Genomic DNA, 15,164 nt, shown 5'->3' with positions numbered 1-15,164 from the left:
ATGGCCCCCTTCGCCGACGACATCAAGTTCAACGAGAGCAAGCAGCCGACCGGAAACGTCGCGCTGCTGCGGCAGACGCCGCAGCTGATCTCTCTCTTCACGTACGCGCATCGCCAGCCGAGCTGACCGCAGTATCATTCGTGACATTAACACGCCCCGCGGCGACTTTGTCTTCTACAGCAACCGTATCATCCGCCTGCTAGTCGAGGAGGGTCTGGACCACCTGCCGGTCGAGGCCACGTCGGTGCAGACGCCGACCGGCCTGTCGTACGATGGCGTGCGCTTCCAGGGCAAGATCTGCGGTGTGTCTATCATGCGCGCCGGCGAGTCCATGGAGCAGGGTCTCCGTGACTGCTGCCGCTCGGTGCGCATCGGCAAGATCCTCATCCAACGCAACGAGGAGAACGGCGAGGCAAACTTTTTCTACGAGAAGCTGCCGGAGGACGTTGCCGACAGATGTAAGTGCCCTTGGCGTGCGAACTGACGACAGACGTCTTGTTACTGGATCCCATGCTGGCCACCGGTGGCTCAGTAATCATGGCTATCAAGGTGCTGATTTCCAAGGGCGTCAAGCCCGAGCGAATTCTATTCCTGAACCTGATTGCGACCCCGGAAGGCTTGAAGGCCGTCGGCGACGCCTACCCACAGGTCAAGATTATTGTTGGCTTCATCGACGAGGGCCTCAATACCAACAAGTACGTTCCACGCGCAACTCTGCTGACTCTAGGTTTGTCTCGCCCGGTCTCGGCGACTTTGGCGACCGCTACTACTGCCTGTAAATCTACCAATGTCTACAATTCATGTCACGCAATTGATCTGGCGAGTCCTTGCGGATCCCGGGCGGGTCCCGGTGAACTTTGTCAAGTCTAGTCCCGGGCTCTATCACCTGTTGCCCGTAGTTATCCAGCCGGACCGGCCCAGCTGGCAAGATTGCGCGAGCTGCCGTGGTTACCCGGAAACTCATTCAGGGGTCGTCGCCTATCTGGCCGCGGCCGCCGTCGCCGGCCAGCAAGCCATGGCTAGCGTCATGGCTGACTCGGTACTCTAGAAGCCGCGCAGCACTGGCGTGATGCCTTAGGCGTCGGCCGATGTCTCGCGCGAAACCGCGACCAACCCCGTCCGCAATCGCGTCTACGTTCAACGTCCACGCCGCAGCCGCGGCTGCTAGCACGGCCTCCGGCGCGTGAACAATCGCCCGAATTGGACATACCGAAGATAGGGCTAACGTAGCGCTGGTCGATACCGTTTGGTCCTTCTCGGCAGACCTAAAGTGGCGTAAAGTATCCTTGCGTAGCGCGGTCGCAAAAAAGCACACCCCCAGTGGGGCTCGAACCCACAATCTTCAGATTAGAAGTCTGACGCGTTACCATTACGCCATAGGGGCTGATACGTGTTCACAAGCGAGCGCCAGCGCCCATGGCCGGCCGTTTTACCCGGTCCTACCCCGTGCGTGCCAGCTGCAACCCATAGGCTGGAAGTGACGAGGTGGCATCTCCTGCACCCGGGTAACTCAAATATGCCACCTCGCCAATCCAAGGCCGGGTAATGACGCGCGTTGCTGCGGCAACGGCCGTGTTTACACATTTCGTATTGAACTGTCGCGACGTGGTCGCCGCGAGACGTGCACTGACATGCGCGGGTCCGCTGCGGTCGCTGCCAATAGTCCACCGGGGACGCGTGCCGGCTTGGCTTGGAAGCCCCATAGAATCCCGGCGTGGTCGACGCGGCGCCGCGGCACCCGGCCATGCCACCGCTCTCCGGCCCGCGTCGGGCACTGATCTGTCGACGACCTGCCGTGGTCCACGCCGGAGCGTCTGCCGGTGCATCCAGCAGCGCTGCCATGGCGTCTGCCTCGGACTGCATCCCCCGATCGGCCGTGGTCGAGTCAATCGGCCGCGTAGACGCCGCTTCGGCGTAAGCCGGTCTTCCGGTGTCCGGCAGTCCGTCGCATGCCAGGCACGCTCACTCGTCCTCCAGACATCCCAACCGTAGCCATCACAGGGTCCAAACAGCCCGAGAGCGTCTGGTCCAGATGGCTAGCCGGGCAAGCTCTTCAAAAGCCCTCCGTCCCGCCATCTGATCCTTATCCACCCGCGTATATCTGTTATACAGTCTGCTACAGCTGAGCACTGTCAAAAACCTGTCAGGGCTATATATTTAGGCATCTATATCTTTTATAGAAGCCAGCAGGAAGAAGTCTCCTGTGCCCCGTCTCCGTCTGATTGATTGCGTGTCCTCCGGCGACAGCACATCACCGCCGCGAACGAAGCGCGCACGTTGACCGTCGCACGCAAAACTACTAACCGCAGCATCAGTGGCTACTAGCCGTCTTCCGACTAAGCGTCGATCTACGGTAACAGGGTTTCAGGTAAACAAATTCGAGTCGAGCACGATCCGAGCATAAGCCGCTGTCGGGAAAAGCCTAAGTACAGCACGGCCAAATCCAAAAACCAAAACCGAGCCAGGTAGCTATTCACCCTCACCATCCCGTCCACCCCAGTCTACGGACCCCAGCAAGACTTCCGCCGCGGCAGCCAGGCCCGGTCACACCCATAAGAGCAGGCGCAGACGCAGTAGCGATCGGTGCGGCCGAGCATTGGCCAGAGGCCGGACGGCGGGCAGAGTCATCACATTGCTGCGAGGACATGCACATTTGAAAGCCGTGCAGAGCTTACGTTGCCGATAGAAGCCGGTTCTCCGAAGCATCGAAGCGTCGGGCACAGACCGACAGAGCGACCGCACACAGACACACGATGATCAGGGATCTCTCGTTCCTGCCGCCCACGATCTCGAATCTCGTCGCCGAGTCGAGCGTGGGCAAGCTGCTATTGTACACATCTCTTTTTTCCGCCGTTATTTCTGGACTGTTATTAACGATTGTGAGTGATCCGTGCGCGCGGCCCTGACCGCAGATCTACTACAGCGTTCTGCTGGTGGCTCACGTCCCCCGGCAGCCCCTCGAGTCCGAGGAGTTCTACCGGACGGTGACGCCGGATGGTGCCATCTCGGAGCCGCTCCCGCTGAGCTCTCTGCGTGAGCCGGCCGAGACGCATCTGTCCGTCGTCATCCCTGCATACAACGAAAGCGGCCGCATCGAGTCCATGCTGTCTGAGACCTTCTCCTTCCTGGAGACGTACCTGCCCGAGTCGTCGGGCAAGGCGTGGGAGGTCATTGTCGTCGACGACGGGTCAGCCGACGACACGTCTGAAGTCGCCCTGCGCTTCGCGCAGGCTCGCGGCGAGACGTCCGGCCGCATGCGCGTGTGCACGCTCGCCAAGAACCGTGGCAAGGGCGGTGCCGTCAACCACGGCATGATGCACGCGCGTGGCCGCTACATTCTCTTCGCCGACGCCGACGGTGCCTCCCAGTTCTCGGACCTCGACAATCTGCTCGGCCAGCTCCAGAAGGTCGAGCGCAACGGCCGTGGTATCGCCGTGGGCTCGCGCGCGCACATGCTCAAGACTGAGGCTGTTGTCAAGCGTTCGTACGTCCGCAACTTCATGATGCACGGCTTCCACTCTTTCCTGTACGTCTTTGGCATCCGCAGCGTGCGCGACACCCAGTGCGGCTTCAAACTCTTCACGCGCAAGGCCGCCGTCCAGATTTTCCCCAACATGCACAATGAGGGCTGGATCTTCGACGTGGAGATCCTTATCCTGGCTGAGCGGAAGCGCATTCCCATCGTTGAGGTCCCCATCTCCTGGCATGAGGTTCCGGGCAGCAAGATGGAGCTCGCCAAGGACTCGATCCAAATGGCCGTCGATCTGGTCTCCATTCGCATGGCCTATGTGCTGGGCATCTACCACGATGGCTGGCACCTGGACGAGGTTGAGTACGTCTCGCCCGCCGAGAAGAAGAAGCAGTAGCCGCCCGGCTGCCACGGACGTTCTGCGCTCACCGCTCGTCGCTCCATGCGTCGTAGCCCGAGCTATCTGCCATTTTTGTGTTTGCTGGCCCCGCTCGGCTGCCTCGATCGCCTAGCATAGAGGGTCGCGGCGGCCGGCGATCACCGCCGCCGCACGGCCCAGACTTCTTCTACATATTGCCCCTACCTCAGTGTTCTCTGTATATTAAGAAAATAAAAGTTACGGGTCGCATCATCTCCTGACCGTCGCCATGGGGCTGCGGTGCAACCGAAATGCCGATGCTACCGACGACCGGCGCCGGTCTCGGCTCCCCCAATGTCTGGGCGGCTGCGCCTCGTCTATTAGTTGGATATCATTGCGCTGCGCGTTACTACTGCGCGCGTGCGACCACGCGTTCGTGACCGTGCATGCTATAGAGGTGCAAATACGCGTTCGTTGGACGGTCTCTACGCGTACGTATTCCCCTTTGTTTCGCGTCAAAGCGTATGAGGCCATTTTTGATAGGAATATGAAGTAATCACGTAGAGAGTCGGACATTGCTTCTCTTCGGGACGAGTCGGCAAATTGTGCTCGTCTTCGGCTTGTGTGCGTTGATGGACAGGCTTTGGATGCCACTCGCTCCACCAGTTGTAGGAGCAGGTTCCGCCCTGAGCTATTCCCCAATTGAGATAGCGCAGATAGTGCGCTGTGAGACATGCATATGAACGTGCGATGCATGACGCATAAAACCACTATGGATGCAAGTTACAAGACCCAGAACCATGGTAAATCCCAAACAGGCAGTTGAGCAAGCGTTGCGCCGTAAAGAATGCGCCAGTGAGTAGAAGGTCCGGTATACAGGATCGGCCCCAGCTTCTCTTTGGTATGACCACACTGGTGGCTTCCAGAGTGAGTTTGTTCTCGCGGCGTAAAGCTAAGCCGAGAGACTTTGGGAGTCACAGCAAAGCCGCTCAATCATTTCTAGTCGGTACTAGCTGAGAGAAAGCTGAGAGAAACATTTGCTGGCTGAGAGCTTGTGTCTGTCGATCGCTGTTGGTGACGTCGGTACGCCGAGCGGCGTTATGCGCAGCCGCCGCACGAGCAACTGATCGACCACCAGGTTTCGGCTGCAGAGTCCGATAACAACGTTAGGCGCATAATATCGGTCTAATGCAGCTTGCGGTGCCGTCCATCCGTTGACAGCATTCGCAGCGCGAGTGCGGCTGGCAGCTGGCGGTACACGAAACACGCGCCCGAAGCGCGTGAGTGTATCGGGTTAGGGAAAGGCGCGTGTGCCACACGCGCTTTGCTTACGTCATTCATTAGCCATTAGCTCGGCCGAGAACATCAGGCTCACGACTGACGCGGTTCTTGACTGTGAAAGCGATGACGCCAGATCGGTAGACTGACAGGATTCACATCAAATACACACTGAGAAGCAGTGGTCAGGCTAACACAACCTTACCGGCGCTCTACTTGAAACTCGGCTTTAATGAGCAACTGAGAATCTGCAAAGCCCACCCCAGTAAGACTACTCTAAGGATGACCGGCATACGCGTAAGTCAAAATTGTATGCATATGGATATATGCATGCTTCAGGCCTCTGTTCGCCGCAACTAATCGATCGCTCGCTTGACCGATATCTTTGCGCGTCGAACGGATCTTATTTCCGGGAAATGTCAGTGCGTGTGCATGTGCCCACGACATGCTCACGACTGCCTGCCACCGATCGACCAATTCCTAATCGAGCGAATTCAATCAGGAGCAACGAAACCTGGCTCCGATTACAGTTCAGACACCGGAACAGCAGCCGTGCCTGCAGCTCCCCGCAGCCAGGCGCAGTAACGACTACGTTTTCTGCAGGAGAACAGATGCGAGCGGCAGTTGAACGACAGTTCCCATTATTGTCGGCGCAAGTGCCAAGCTACGCTCTTTCCGGCTGTAACGGCTTCTTCTACTGCAGATAATACTGCTATGTCTTATTATTGGACGGCAACATGAGCCTTTTTCGTAGGAACGAGATCGCCGCTGCTGCATGGCTTCGGGCAGCCCGTAGTTTATTTGTTCCAGATCGTTAGCTTCTACTACGATACACCAGGTCAGTCTAAAATTATCAGATCACAGCCTATGATGCCAGTGGTGCCATGGGCGCGAAGCTTATGCAATACGCGGGGGTCGCTTGAACTAGCGAACTAAGCGTGGATACAATACGTTCGACAGCTGGGCGACGACACAACCAGAACAAACATTAGAGATTTACGAAGTGCAAGGGGGCTTAAGGCTTTCCAAACGAGTATGGCTCTGCAAACTTCCTGGATTTCCAGTACCAGCGCTAGGCTATTGAACGGACTGCCGTCCAAAAAATTACCACCAGCGAACCGAGCTGCATGAAATCGCATCTACGGTGGCCTTGAGACCATCACTAGTCCGTGACCACTGCGACTAACTAGCTGCCTTGGGTCATATTGCGTCCATACTGCTGTACCAACTGAGGCACAAAGGCGTGAGTGCTCATCAATATTAAACAGGGGGAAAGGTCAAAACATCCGCTAAACTGGTAGTAGTAACGTAGCATCCAGCTCATTCAGACCGCTGCCGGGAACGTTGTCGTCAATTTGGGAAGTCAGTACGTGTGCCACGACTCACCGAGAACAGATCTTGCGGCCGGTGTACGTAGGAGCGGCAAACCTGTGCGGCCGCAGCATTGCGTGCCTCATGCGCTAGCCACAAATGAGACGGTACATCTGTCCTTGTTGAGCCGTCCAGCATAGACGCAAGCATGAGACCGCTGGCGATTGAGCAACAGGCAGATGACACGTCGATAGTCTCCAGGTGGTGGTGCCGTCCAAAAGTCTGCTGTTTCCAGCTGACTCTCACGGCACTACGGGCACGTGTCAAATAGACGAATTTTGCCAACGCCAGGTGAAGCATCAGCTGGTAACTTTCGCTCAGAGCGGCAGCACAACCATGGTATGCTGAAAGGCACCGTACAAACCCTAAGCCGGCGCATAACTGCTGGAGCTGTCCGCTTATGGAATATCATTAGGTCCCCTTCTTTGACCTCAGACCCAGTGAAACGACTGTGCGTTTATTTTTGGACGTAATGTATGCGCTGCGGTGTGATGCTGCAGGACATGCCCATCCTCAGCCATATCAGGAGGGAACCCTAAAACTAAGTTTAATATTTAGCTTTCGCCTGACTACGAAACATAAACTCTGCGCCTGGGCTGCTGACACATCTCTCGTCTCAAAGACAGCAACTACGTTCGCCTTGACCGGCAACATGCCCAACCACAGTTGGTTACGAATCCACATCAGTACTCTATGTTGCAGGTGCACTGTTGAGTACCGTTGCCTCTACTATAGTCGCTAATATTCCTTTTTAGGGATGTTGCATCGCGTATGGCACCTGATGAGAAATCAGCTAACGAGACATGCCACCACCGATGGTGGTCCGAAAAGCGAGTATACAAATGGTACGTAGTAATAACCTGGCTGCTCGGTACGTAACACCTGGCCCCGGAGTAAACCTTTTGCCTCTTTTCGTAAAACCTAGAAATGTATCTACTAAGTAACGTCCATCTACCAAGAAGGCACTACATGACGCTCGGCAGCAGCGATCCCTAGTACAGCCGGATCTCGCCGGGTGAGCAAAAAATATAAAAGCCGCGTCAGTTCCGGCCCTCAGATTTTCCCTCATCCGCCTTGGGCTCAAGGGCCTGGGGTCGAGTCGACCCGGGCATGAGTCGGCTTCTAGGATCAGGCGCAGCGACTCACATGTCGTCAGCGACTTAAAAAGTTGCTGCGTCAGCTTGCTGTCAGCACATTTACTCGTGCCGACGGATACTTGCGGCTCCAATGCGTGTGATCTTCTCTTCCTCGACATGTCATCGTCGTCAGCACGTGGCAGGGCCACAGAGTGAGTAGGCAACGTCTCTATGCTCAGCTGCTAACTGCAGCAGATTTTGGATACAGTATAAAACACAACACAAAAAAACATGACCGGCCAATAAAAAAAACAGTAAAACAAAAAACGATTACTACGAGTTTTGGATAGACCTTTTTTTGGATAACACTATGTGCAACTGGTACTTTGCATACACTTACAATGGCTCCATTTTTCTTTTGACCAAAAAAAATGGGGGGGGAACCACTTCATGTGTAACAAACACTAGGCATAATGTCTTTTGGGATTTTTTTTGGATAAAGTCGAAAAATAAAAACGAGCCAACTGCTATAACCGCAGTTAGTCATTACCTTCACCATGCACACAGGAAGAGATGCTGAAGGCCACACGCAGGACGAACTTCATGTTTCCGAGATTTTCTTTGCTGTACTTCGCTGTTGTTACTTGTTGCTGAAAAAATCGAATCAAGATAGCTTCAATGAAACTTTACTTAGACTGTCAGCGCCCCGTTGTAGACAAAGTTGATCGACCCTGAGCTTAGACTGAACGCCATACCCTTTGTGGATGGACTATAAATACGCTAGCACGTTAATTTCTAGCCATCTAAACTTTATGACGACATTGCTAGATCGTTCCATCAATATTCAATTAGTCTTGCGCCAGCACCCAGGCAGCCTACTCGTGCAACACCGCGTTTCAACCCAACGTCGTACAATTTAAGTGGTCATTCTAGGCAGCGGTACGACTCTTCTGAAATCATGACGCGTCCTAGTCCTAGAGCCATGCATCATCCCTGATTGAGGGTGGATGCGCGTTCTCTAGTCTGTTTCATAGGTTCTGCTTGCCACCAAGGATGATCGCTGTGACATCCTTCATGCGCCATACCGATCGTCGTAAGATCGCCGGCTCCTTGTCCAAATACCAGCCCTAGCACTGCCAACCAATAGTTCCAAATACAAGGTTGACCACTGAGAACGTTCATGCTTGGTAACTTGTAGCGTATTATACTCGACAGCAGACCGTTTGCTGTCCAAGCCACTCATCAGCTATTCAAAAGTCCAGCCACCTGTATACGCCTAATCACCACTAGCCTGTGCTAGTTCATACACTATACTTGTGCTCTCCCAATGAAGATCTCGAAAAGTATTCAGATGGCCAGTGATCGCGAGGAGAACGAGCCTTTATGTCACCTTGGGGAGCTCTGCACTGGTTGGGCGATCTGCCATTCATCGGTCAATCGGCATGTAATGATTTAACTTTGGCATCGCGCGGAGATATCCCCATTCACGTATTCCGCTCGTGTCCAACACATCCAGAAACTATCGCGTGCGTAAGATCGAGCCGTCTGGTGCTTCTGTTGTGTAGTCCGGATTCGTCGCCAAGGCCAGAGCGGCGTATTTGGCATTGCGGAAAATCAGCGCTCGGACGTTAACAATTTCTCGATCAGGCTGCTATAGCTGGCGGGAGTCACCCACACCACCGAAAGAGGTGTCTGCAGCGATGGCCGTAGGATACGCTAGACCCCCTGCATGAATCCAAACTGCAGTTATGAGGACGCACATAGAACATTCCGATGCCGTATGCTCGATTGGGTGCTGGGTGCAGCCATACTCAAATTGATCGTACTCTGATCCGACTCACAGATTCGTAATTGACCATACATAGAGATCATGCAGTCCTGCTCTTTGTTGACGGCAGCAGAAATTCCACGTCTGGAAGCCGGTGTCAAGCAGCACGCTCGGTTCGAGTTGAGAATTTGCAGGCCAGGCGGCTGTCTGTTACCGACCAAGGGCTGAAGCGACAGGTGCACATACTTTTCTCTCAACCGGTCCTGAATGAACGGGGCCGTCGTGTGATAGCCAACCCCGCAACAATATCGACCTAGATTCTGGTGATCGATGTCGGCCAAGTACTTGGGTCGGGTTTCGTGTGTCATGTGTAGTGCTCAGTGGTGGTGGCAAACATGCACGCGTACGCTTCGTAGAAACTCCGCTGCCCACCTGATTCCCAGGTCCGCCGTCAATATACTATGGCCGAACGCAACGTCAACCTGCGCATAACAGGCTTCGTAATCCTTCACCAAACACCCAGGAGCAGGGCCAAAGAAAAAGAAATGGCCCAAAGTTGTATGAAATTATTTGTGCCATCAACCTCGTTCACCTGATGGCATGGTTGAATCGGGCCGGGCGATCGCGGTCTAGCCGTAGCTTAGACAACTTCGCTTGACAAAATCGAGGTCCAGTATCGATTAGCATATCCGATCCGAAAGTAAAAAAAGACTGGACAATATCGGGCCTATAAGAAGTTGGACCCTGAATTGGACCCTGAGGTGCACCCTGAATCATGAATCGACAGACCGACTAGCTGCAAATTTATATTGTGCTAATGACGCCGGATAAGCACACGCTGACTTTTGTGGAGAGTGGAGAGGGTTCGCGCATTTTTATTTTAATATAATACGGTCCGGATTTTTTTCTCTGTCCCAGATTCGAATGCGACCTACACGGGCCGATTTTGAGGAATTGAAGAAAGATGGTGTGGATCTGTCGGACGTTTTATATACTGCAGTAACGCATATACTAGCATATGCAGGGCTCACAGGGACCTCTATATTCCGGCTATTACGCCCAATATAGAAAGAAAAGACCTCCGCAAATTCTGCGTATGGACGCATTGAGACATCTTAACGTCGGCTCTCTTTAGCTCTACGACCCTTGGATGTGCAGCCGTTTCCTGCATGTGCTGAAAGAGGCCTAAGAACTCTAAAGATGGCCCATCGGACGAAGGAGACGTCTAAATCGAGCAACAGGTAGCTGCAGGCGGTCGATAGTTGCAGCGGGAACGCTCAAAATATGCCTAGAGGAGACCGTCTGTGTTTAAAGGTGAAGCAAGCCAAGCAGGAGCTATAGGAGAAGAACTGATAGTTGTCGCGTAAGGCACACGCAAGAAATCTACTTTGACGGACTACTCAAGGCACACACACCACGATCATGACATCGTCTGAATATATGCCGCTACTGTGCCTCTTCTTCGACTGATATCGCAGCTTGCGTCCTACCTCACATTGGCGGAGGACACAGCAGTCCACAGAGGCGGCGATCGCCTGCTAGCAACATACAGCCCGTCGCCTACCAGCGTTAATTAAGGTTCTCTCTCCCGTCCAGTTATTGTTCGAGGATGGCCGGAGAATAGATCCGGTGTTCGAGTTAGTTGCGCAGCTGGCTATGCAACTACCATGCAACCTCAAAATAGCTTCTCGCGGACGTCACACGCTCTTGGGGGTGTTGAGGGGCGAGACTGGAGTGAGTCGACGCCTTGCTTGCGTGGCCACGCTATGCGCGGCTACGCAAATTTGTACAGACGAGAAAGCTTCGTACAATGTCTGCAGACACCGGCTGAACGAATAGTGGCCAGTTACGATTTTCTCGGTCGCTGCTAGAAGAAACCGCGAGCACATAGCCACCGGCACTCCCGTAAAGCCAAGTTTAACTGAGATCCCCGATCAGCCGTCTGGCTAACACATCCTGGGAAGACGCAACCACATCCTAGAAAGTTTTGGGGTAAATTGCTACCAGTGCGGCCTAATATCTGTTGCTGCTTGTGGCAAAGCGCGGTCAAGACGGAGGGCTCGGTTGGACAAAAACAGCTGCTGCTTGGCGAGCAACGACCTTGCAGCTTGTCACAGATAGCGAACGCTCGACCGGCTGAAAGGCGGGAACTTCGAGATTGGACCGGTTAGTACCGGCTGAGTCGCAGGCTGGGATTGCTTGTGGGATCTGGGTGAGCCAATAGGAATGTGTCCCGCTTATGGCACCCCTTGTGACTGCCGCCAGACTGTCGCCAGGGCTGCGTCGCGGAGCAGATCACGGAGCAGAGTGCATGGCTGCGAGCTGCCGGAGGTCACAGATATCCGTTGGCTTCTCGCCGATCAAAAGACCACTGACGCAGACTCCATTTTCTGCGACAGCGGCAGTATCAACGGTGATACAGCTCCTACCAGGTCCCTGCAGACCCAACGCAATCCCTGCAGCCTCTTTTCGACAGGGTCCTATGGCCGGCTGAGCCGCAGTCCTGACAGTTTACGAACTCTAAGTCGCTCATTAAGGGTCCACACACGCATACGGCAATTTCACGTACGGCCAGCCATTAATGACCCGCATGCGGTAGTCCTTTCAAGCAGGACTGTCTCAGTATGCTCTAAGATGGTCGCCCGGATGTATCTTCCATAAACAGTACTCTCTGTTCCGCTCTAGCAAAACCACACCTTGATTCTGACGAGTGCACGTTCAGCTTGAACACTATACCGGCCAATATATGCACTTGGATATATGCAGCCGTCTGCGCCAATTCTGCACCTACCGTGGTGGCATATGTGCGCCCTGTCGATCGCGTGCGTCTGCACATCGTCGTTCAGTAGTACACGCCTTGAGCGATCTAAATTCCCTAGACAACGCCAGACACTCGACGCGGCCGTCACCAGCAGGCGGTATGTTTACTTGCCATTAGCAATATCCAGATCGGCAACCCCAAATTGGCCAAACCTGTAGCAGACGTGACACAGTGGTGGGTGCAGGCGGACGGCGTGCGTCAAACTAGCGTTGGCCTTAAACCTTCACGAAAACTTTGAAGCGGTTGTATTAAAATTCTATTTTTATGGCGCTGGCCGGGCCGAGCAAGGCAGTACGGGATCGAAGACTCTAGGTCTATTCGTGTCATACTTGCTGTGTCAAGCGACACAATCGGTCTATGGAGGTAGACTATGTGTAAGGAGTCCACGGGGGAGCTGAACACAGATGTCTCCGATGCCGGTGACAAGTCTGCCTACTCTTCGCAGACGGTATTAGGTGTAGCGGTACGCGGCACCGCATATGTATGCGTGCGCTCCGATTATGTCGTAGACGATCTACATGGAAAATCGGGCCCGGAATACTGCATTTGTGAGAGAGGCAAATCGGTACCCGGATCCTGCAACTAGGCAACCGAGCTATGAATATACCAATACCTACCTAAGCATATCATAGGAAACCCATATTCAGGAGAGGCACTCTTGGAAACTCGCGAAGCTTCTGTCCAAGTGCATTGCCCTGACTGTTGGACACGGAGTAGCGGACCCGGACATATAAGTACGACAGATCGCCCTGCTTGCTCAGCACACATCTACGAATCGACTGCGGTCTATTGAGAAACGGAGAGGAAAATGTCGAACAGTGTTGAAGCTTATGTCTACGCGGACGCGGTCTAGCAACGTCTTGATGGTCATTTTCGACTAGATGACATGCCAGTTTTGGAATTTTTTTGGATATTTTTGGACCGAAAAATAAAAGCACGGCCACGGAGCAGCTCTTGAAGAGTGCGTTGGCCCCGAAGTTCATTGTGACGACAAAGGATGTAGTGTAACTGCGACAATAAAAATACATGAAGAATATGACAACAGATTCAGATTCGGTACCCACCTCCCAACTGATACCAGACCAAGTAGTACTGGACCGATAATGACCACTTATTGATGTAGGTGCACGGCACATTCGTAGGTTCTACGTTGTCTAAACATCTCGCGTGCGGCAGACGTGTAGCCGGCAGCTAATGCTTGTCACCCGAAAGGTACATGACCGATACGAAGGCACATGCCGATTCTGTACGACCGTTTCGTCATTCCGGCCAGGGCGTGTACGAAGTGGTCCAATGAGGAGGACGCCGTTACTCTCAAGGAAAGGGAGCGGCCGAGACCGATCGGTGTAATCCCGCATGATAACAGCCGGTTGCAGAAAATTCACCGCGGTTGTACCACGCCGCTTGGCCCTGAGGTCCTGTGCTGACTAGTCCGAGTTAACGATTCAGCACCGACCCGAAAACCCGCTCGCTTCCCGGACGGAACAATGCTGGAAGCCCCACTATGCTGTCATCTGAGCGCCGATGGCATATGCAGAGCCGGACGGCATCTCCGTCCCGTTCGACTGCTAGGTTCGGGCCCGCCGCCAATGCAGGTATAAAGAGCTTGCTGCATGCGCGTCAACAAAAGGCAGGTTTACAGCGGTTACTACCGCGGGCTGAAATAGCGGAACTCCGGACTACAACTCAGGGTCCCAAAACTCTAACGAGAAGTCCATACGTGTGTATATAATAGGAAAGCAGGGTCTGACTACGGAGCCTGTTGATGGTAACGGTCGTAACAGCTTTTAGGCACATCGCACAGCTGTGTTTGGGTTTATGCACCCCGCTCCAAACCTGTCTGCAGGAAGCCTACGGTCCTACCCTATGCTGCCTTACTAGCTTAGGCCACCATGGCAGTGAGCAAAAGTCACAGACGAATTGCAAAATGTGCCAAAGTTATCTCAGGCAAGTATTAGACATGGAGGCCATGTACTCGTCCACGCTACGACGCACGGTTGGCGATACAGACGTGTTTACGTGTGACCATTCTCGGACGGCGTGGCTGGCAGGGTCTGCGTAGGGAGCCACACGGGTCAATGCATACAGCTGCCACCTCCACGGGCCGATCCAGCTACAGCATTTGCTGTTCCGTGCTACTGGTTCGTCGATTTGGCTCCTACTTTATGGGGTACAAGGCTCATGCAGCACCCTTTTCAGACATGCAGATTTCCAGCACAAACCGTCCCGATTAGGCAACATGGTGTTGATAGACTGATGCCCAGACATGGCAGCTTCTTGCGCTCCGAAAGCCTCCGCGCGCTCCGGTTGCGTCCGTTGCTTGCGCGGCATGTAAACGTGACTGTCTGTGGTACACGCGTTACGCGACCGTTTTTAGGGTTGGTCTGACAGTTCTTAGGGTTTGGTGTTGTACGCCACAGAGCGCCACAACGCTCTGCGGCTATGACGCCACACTGTAAGCCACAGTGATGCCCGCCACCGTCAGTGGCGCCGCCCTCCCGAAAGCCTACTGAGTCGCCGAGAGAGTGACTCAGCTGCTATCAACCACCAGCAAACTACCAGCACGACGGAAGTCACTGTCAGCGATAAAAAATCGGCAGCCAAGACACACCATTCCACACACTCTCTCCTTAGGCTCGTCCGAATGATAAGAGAGAAGCTAACGGGCTCGAGAAAGAAAAAATTTGCCCGTCCCGGCCATTTAAGCTCAGTTGCCCGCCGCTGGCCTTAATCTTATTGTGTCTCTTGCGCCGCAGTCTAAGCCGCACTTGGTGGCTTTACACGCCACTGACGGCCGGGCGGCCGCTAAGACGTAGACTAGAGGTGGGCCCTCAAAGATCCCGCTCATCGCTGACACCTGGAGGCGCCGCCAACGAACGCCACAACGCAGTTCGCCGAAAGGCGCGGCCGCCTGGACGTCGGGCCCACAGTCGTAGCCGAGCTGGCGTCGCTCTGGCGCCGCGGAGCCATCTCCTTTTGCTGTTCCAGCCGCGGTCCGGCCCGCGGCCAGCCTTGGCACTGCT

General features: G+C 54.3%; 2 protein-coding genes and 1 non-coding gene across 3 annotated transcripts; 2 read left to right on the top strand and 1 right to left on the bottom strand.

The window, feature by feature from the left end:
- Positions 1–917, top strand: V1510DRAFT_391759 (uracil phosphoribosyltransferase; the record flags this gene model as incomplete). The annotated part of the gene is made up of 4 exons (XM_066931780.1): positions 1–101; positions 133–458; positions 491–695; positions 728–917. 4 exons carry the CDS (start codon positions 1–3, stop codon positions 777–779), a joined length of 684 nt encoding a protein of 227 aa, XP_066790100.1. The 3' UTR covers positions 780–917.
- Positions 918–1,312: 395 nt separating this feature from the next.
- V1510DRAFT_t76 lies at positions 1,313–1,384 on the bottom strand. The gene has a single exon. It is a non-coding gene; the product is annotated as a tRNA-Arg (tRNA).
- A 1,369-nt stretch (positions 1,385–2,753) lies between these two features.
- Positions 2,754–3,866, top strand: V1510DRAFT_402042 (nucleotide-diphospho-sugar transferase; the record flags this gene model as incomplete). The annotated part of the gene is made up of 2 exons (XM_066932074.1): positions 2,754–2,879; positions 2,913–3,866. The coding sequence occupies 2 exons, from the start codon at positions 2,754–2,756 to the stop codon at positions 3,864–3,866; spliced, it is 1,080 nt and encodes a 359-aa protein (XP_066790099.1).
- Between the last annotated feature and the right edge of the window lie 11,298 nt (positions 3,867–15,164).

The sequence above is a fragment of the Dipodascopsis tothii genome (assembly GCF_038497935.1).
Source record: "Dipodascopsis tothii strain CBS 759.85 unplaced genomic scaffold V1510scaffold_8, whole genome shotgun sequence".
In the NCBI taxonomy this organism is placed as follows: Eukaryota; Fungi; Ascomycota; class Lipomycetes; order Lipomycetales; family Lipomycetaceae; genus Neoaidaea; species Neoaidaea tothii.
This window is presented reverse-complemented; position numbering and strand designations above follow the sequence as displayed.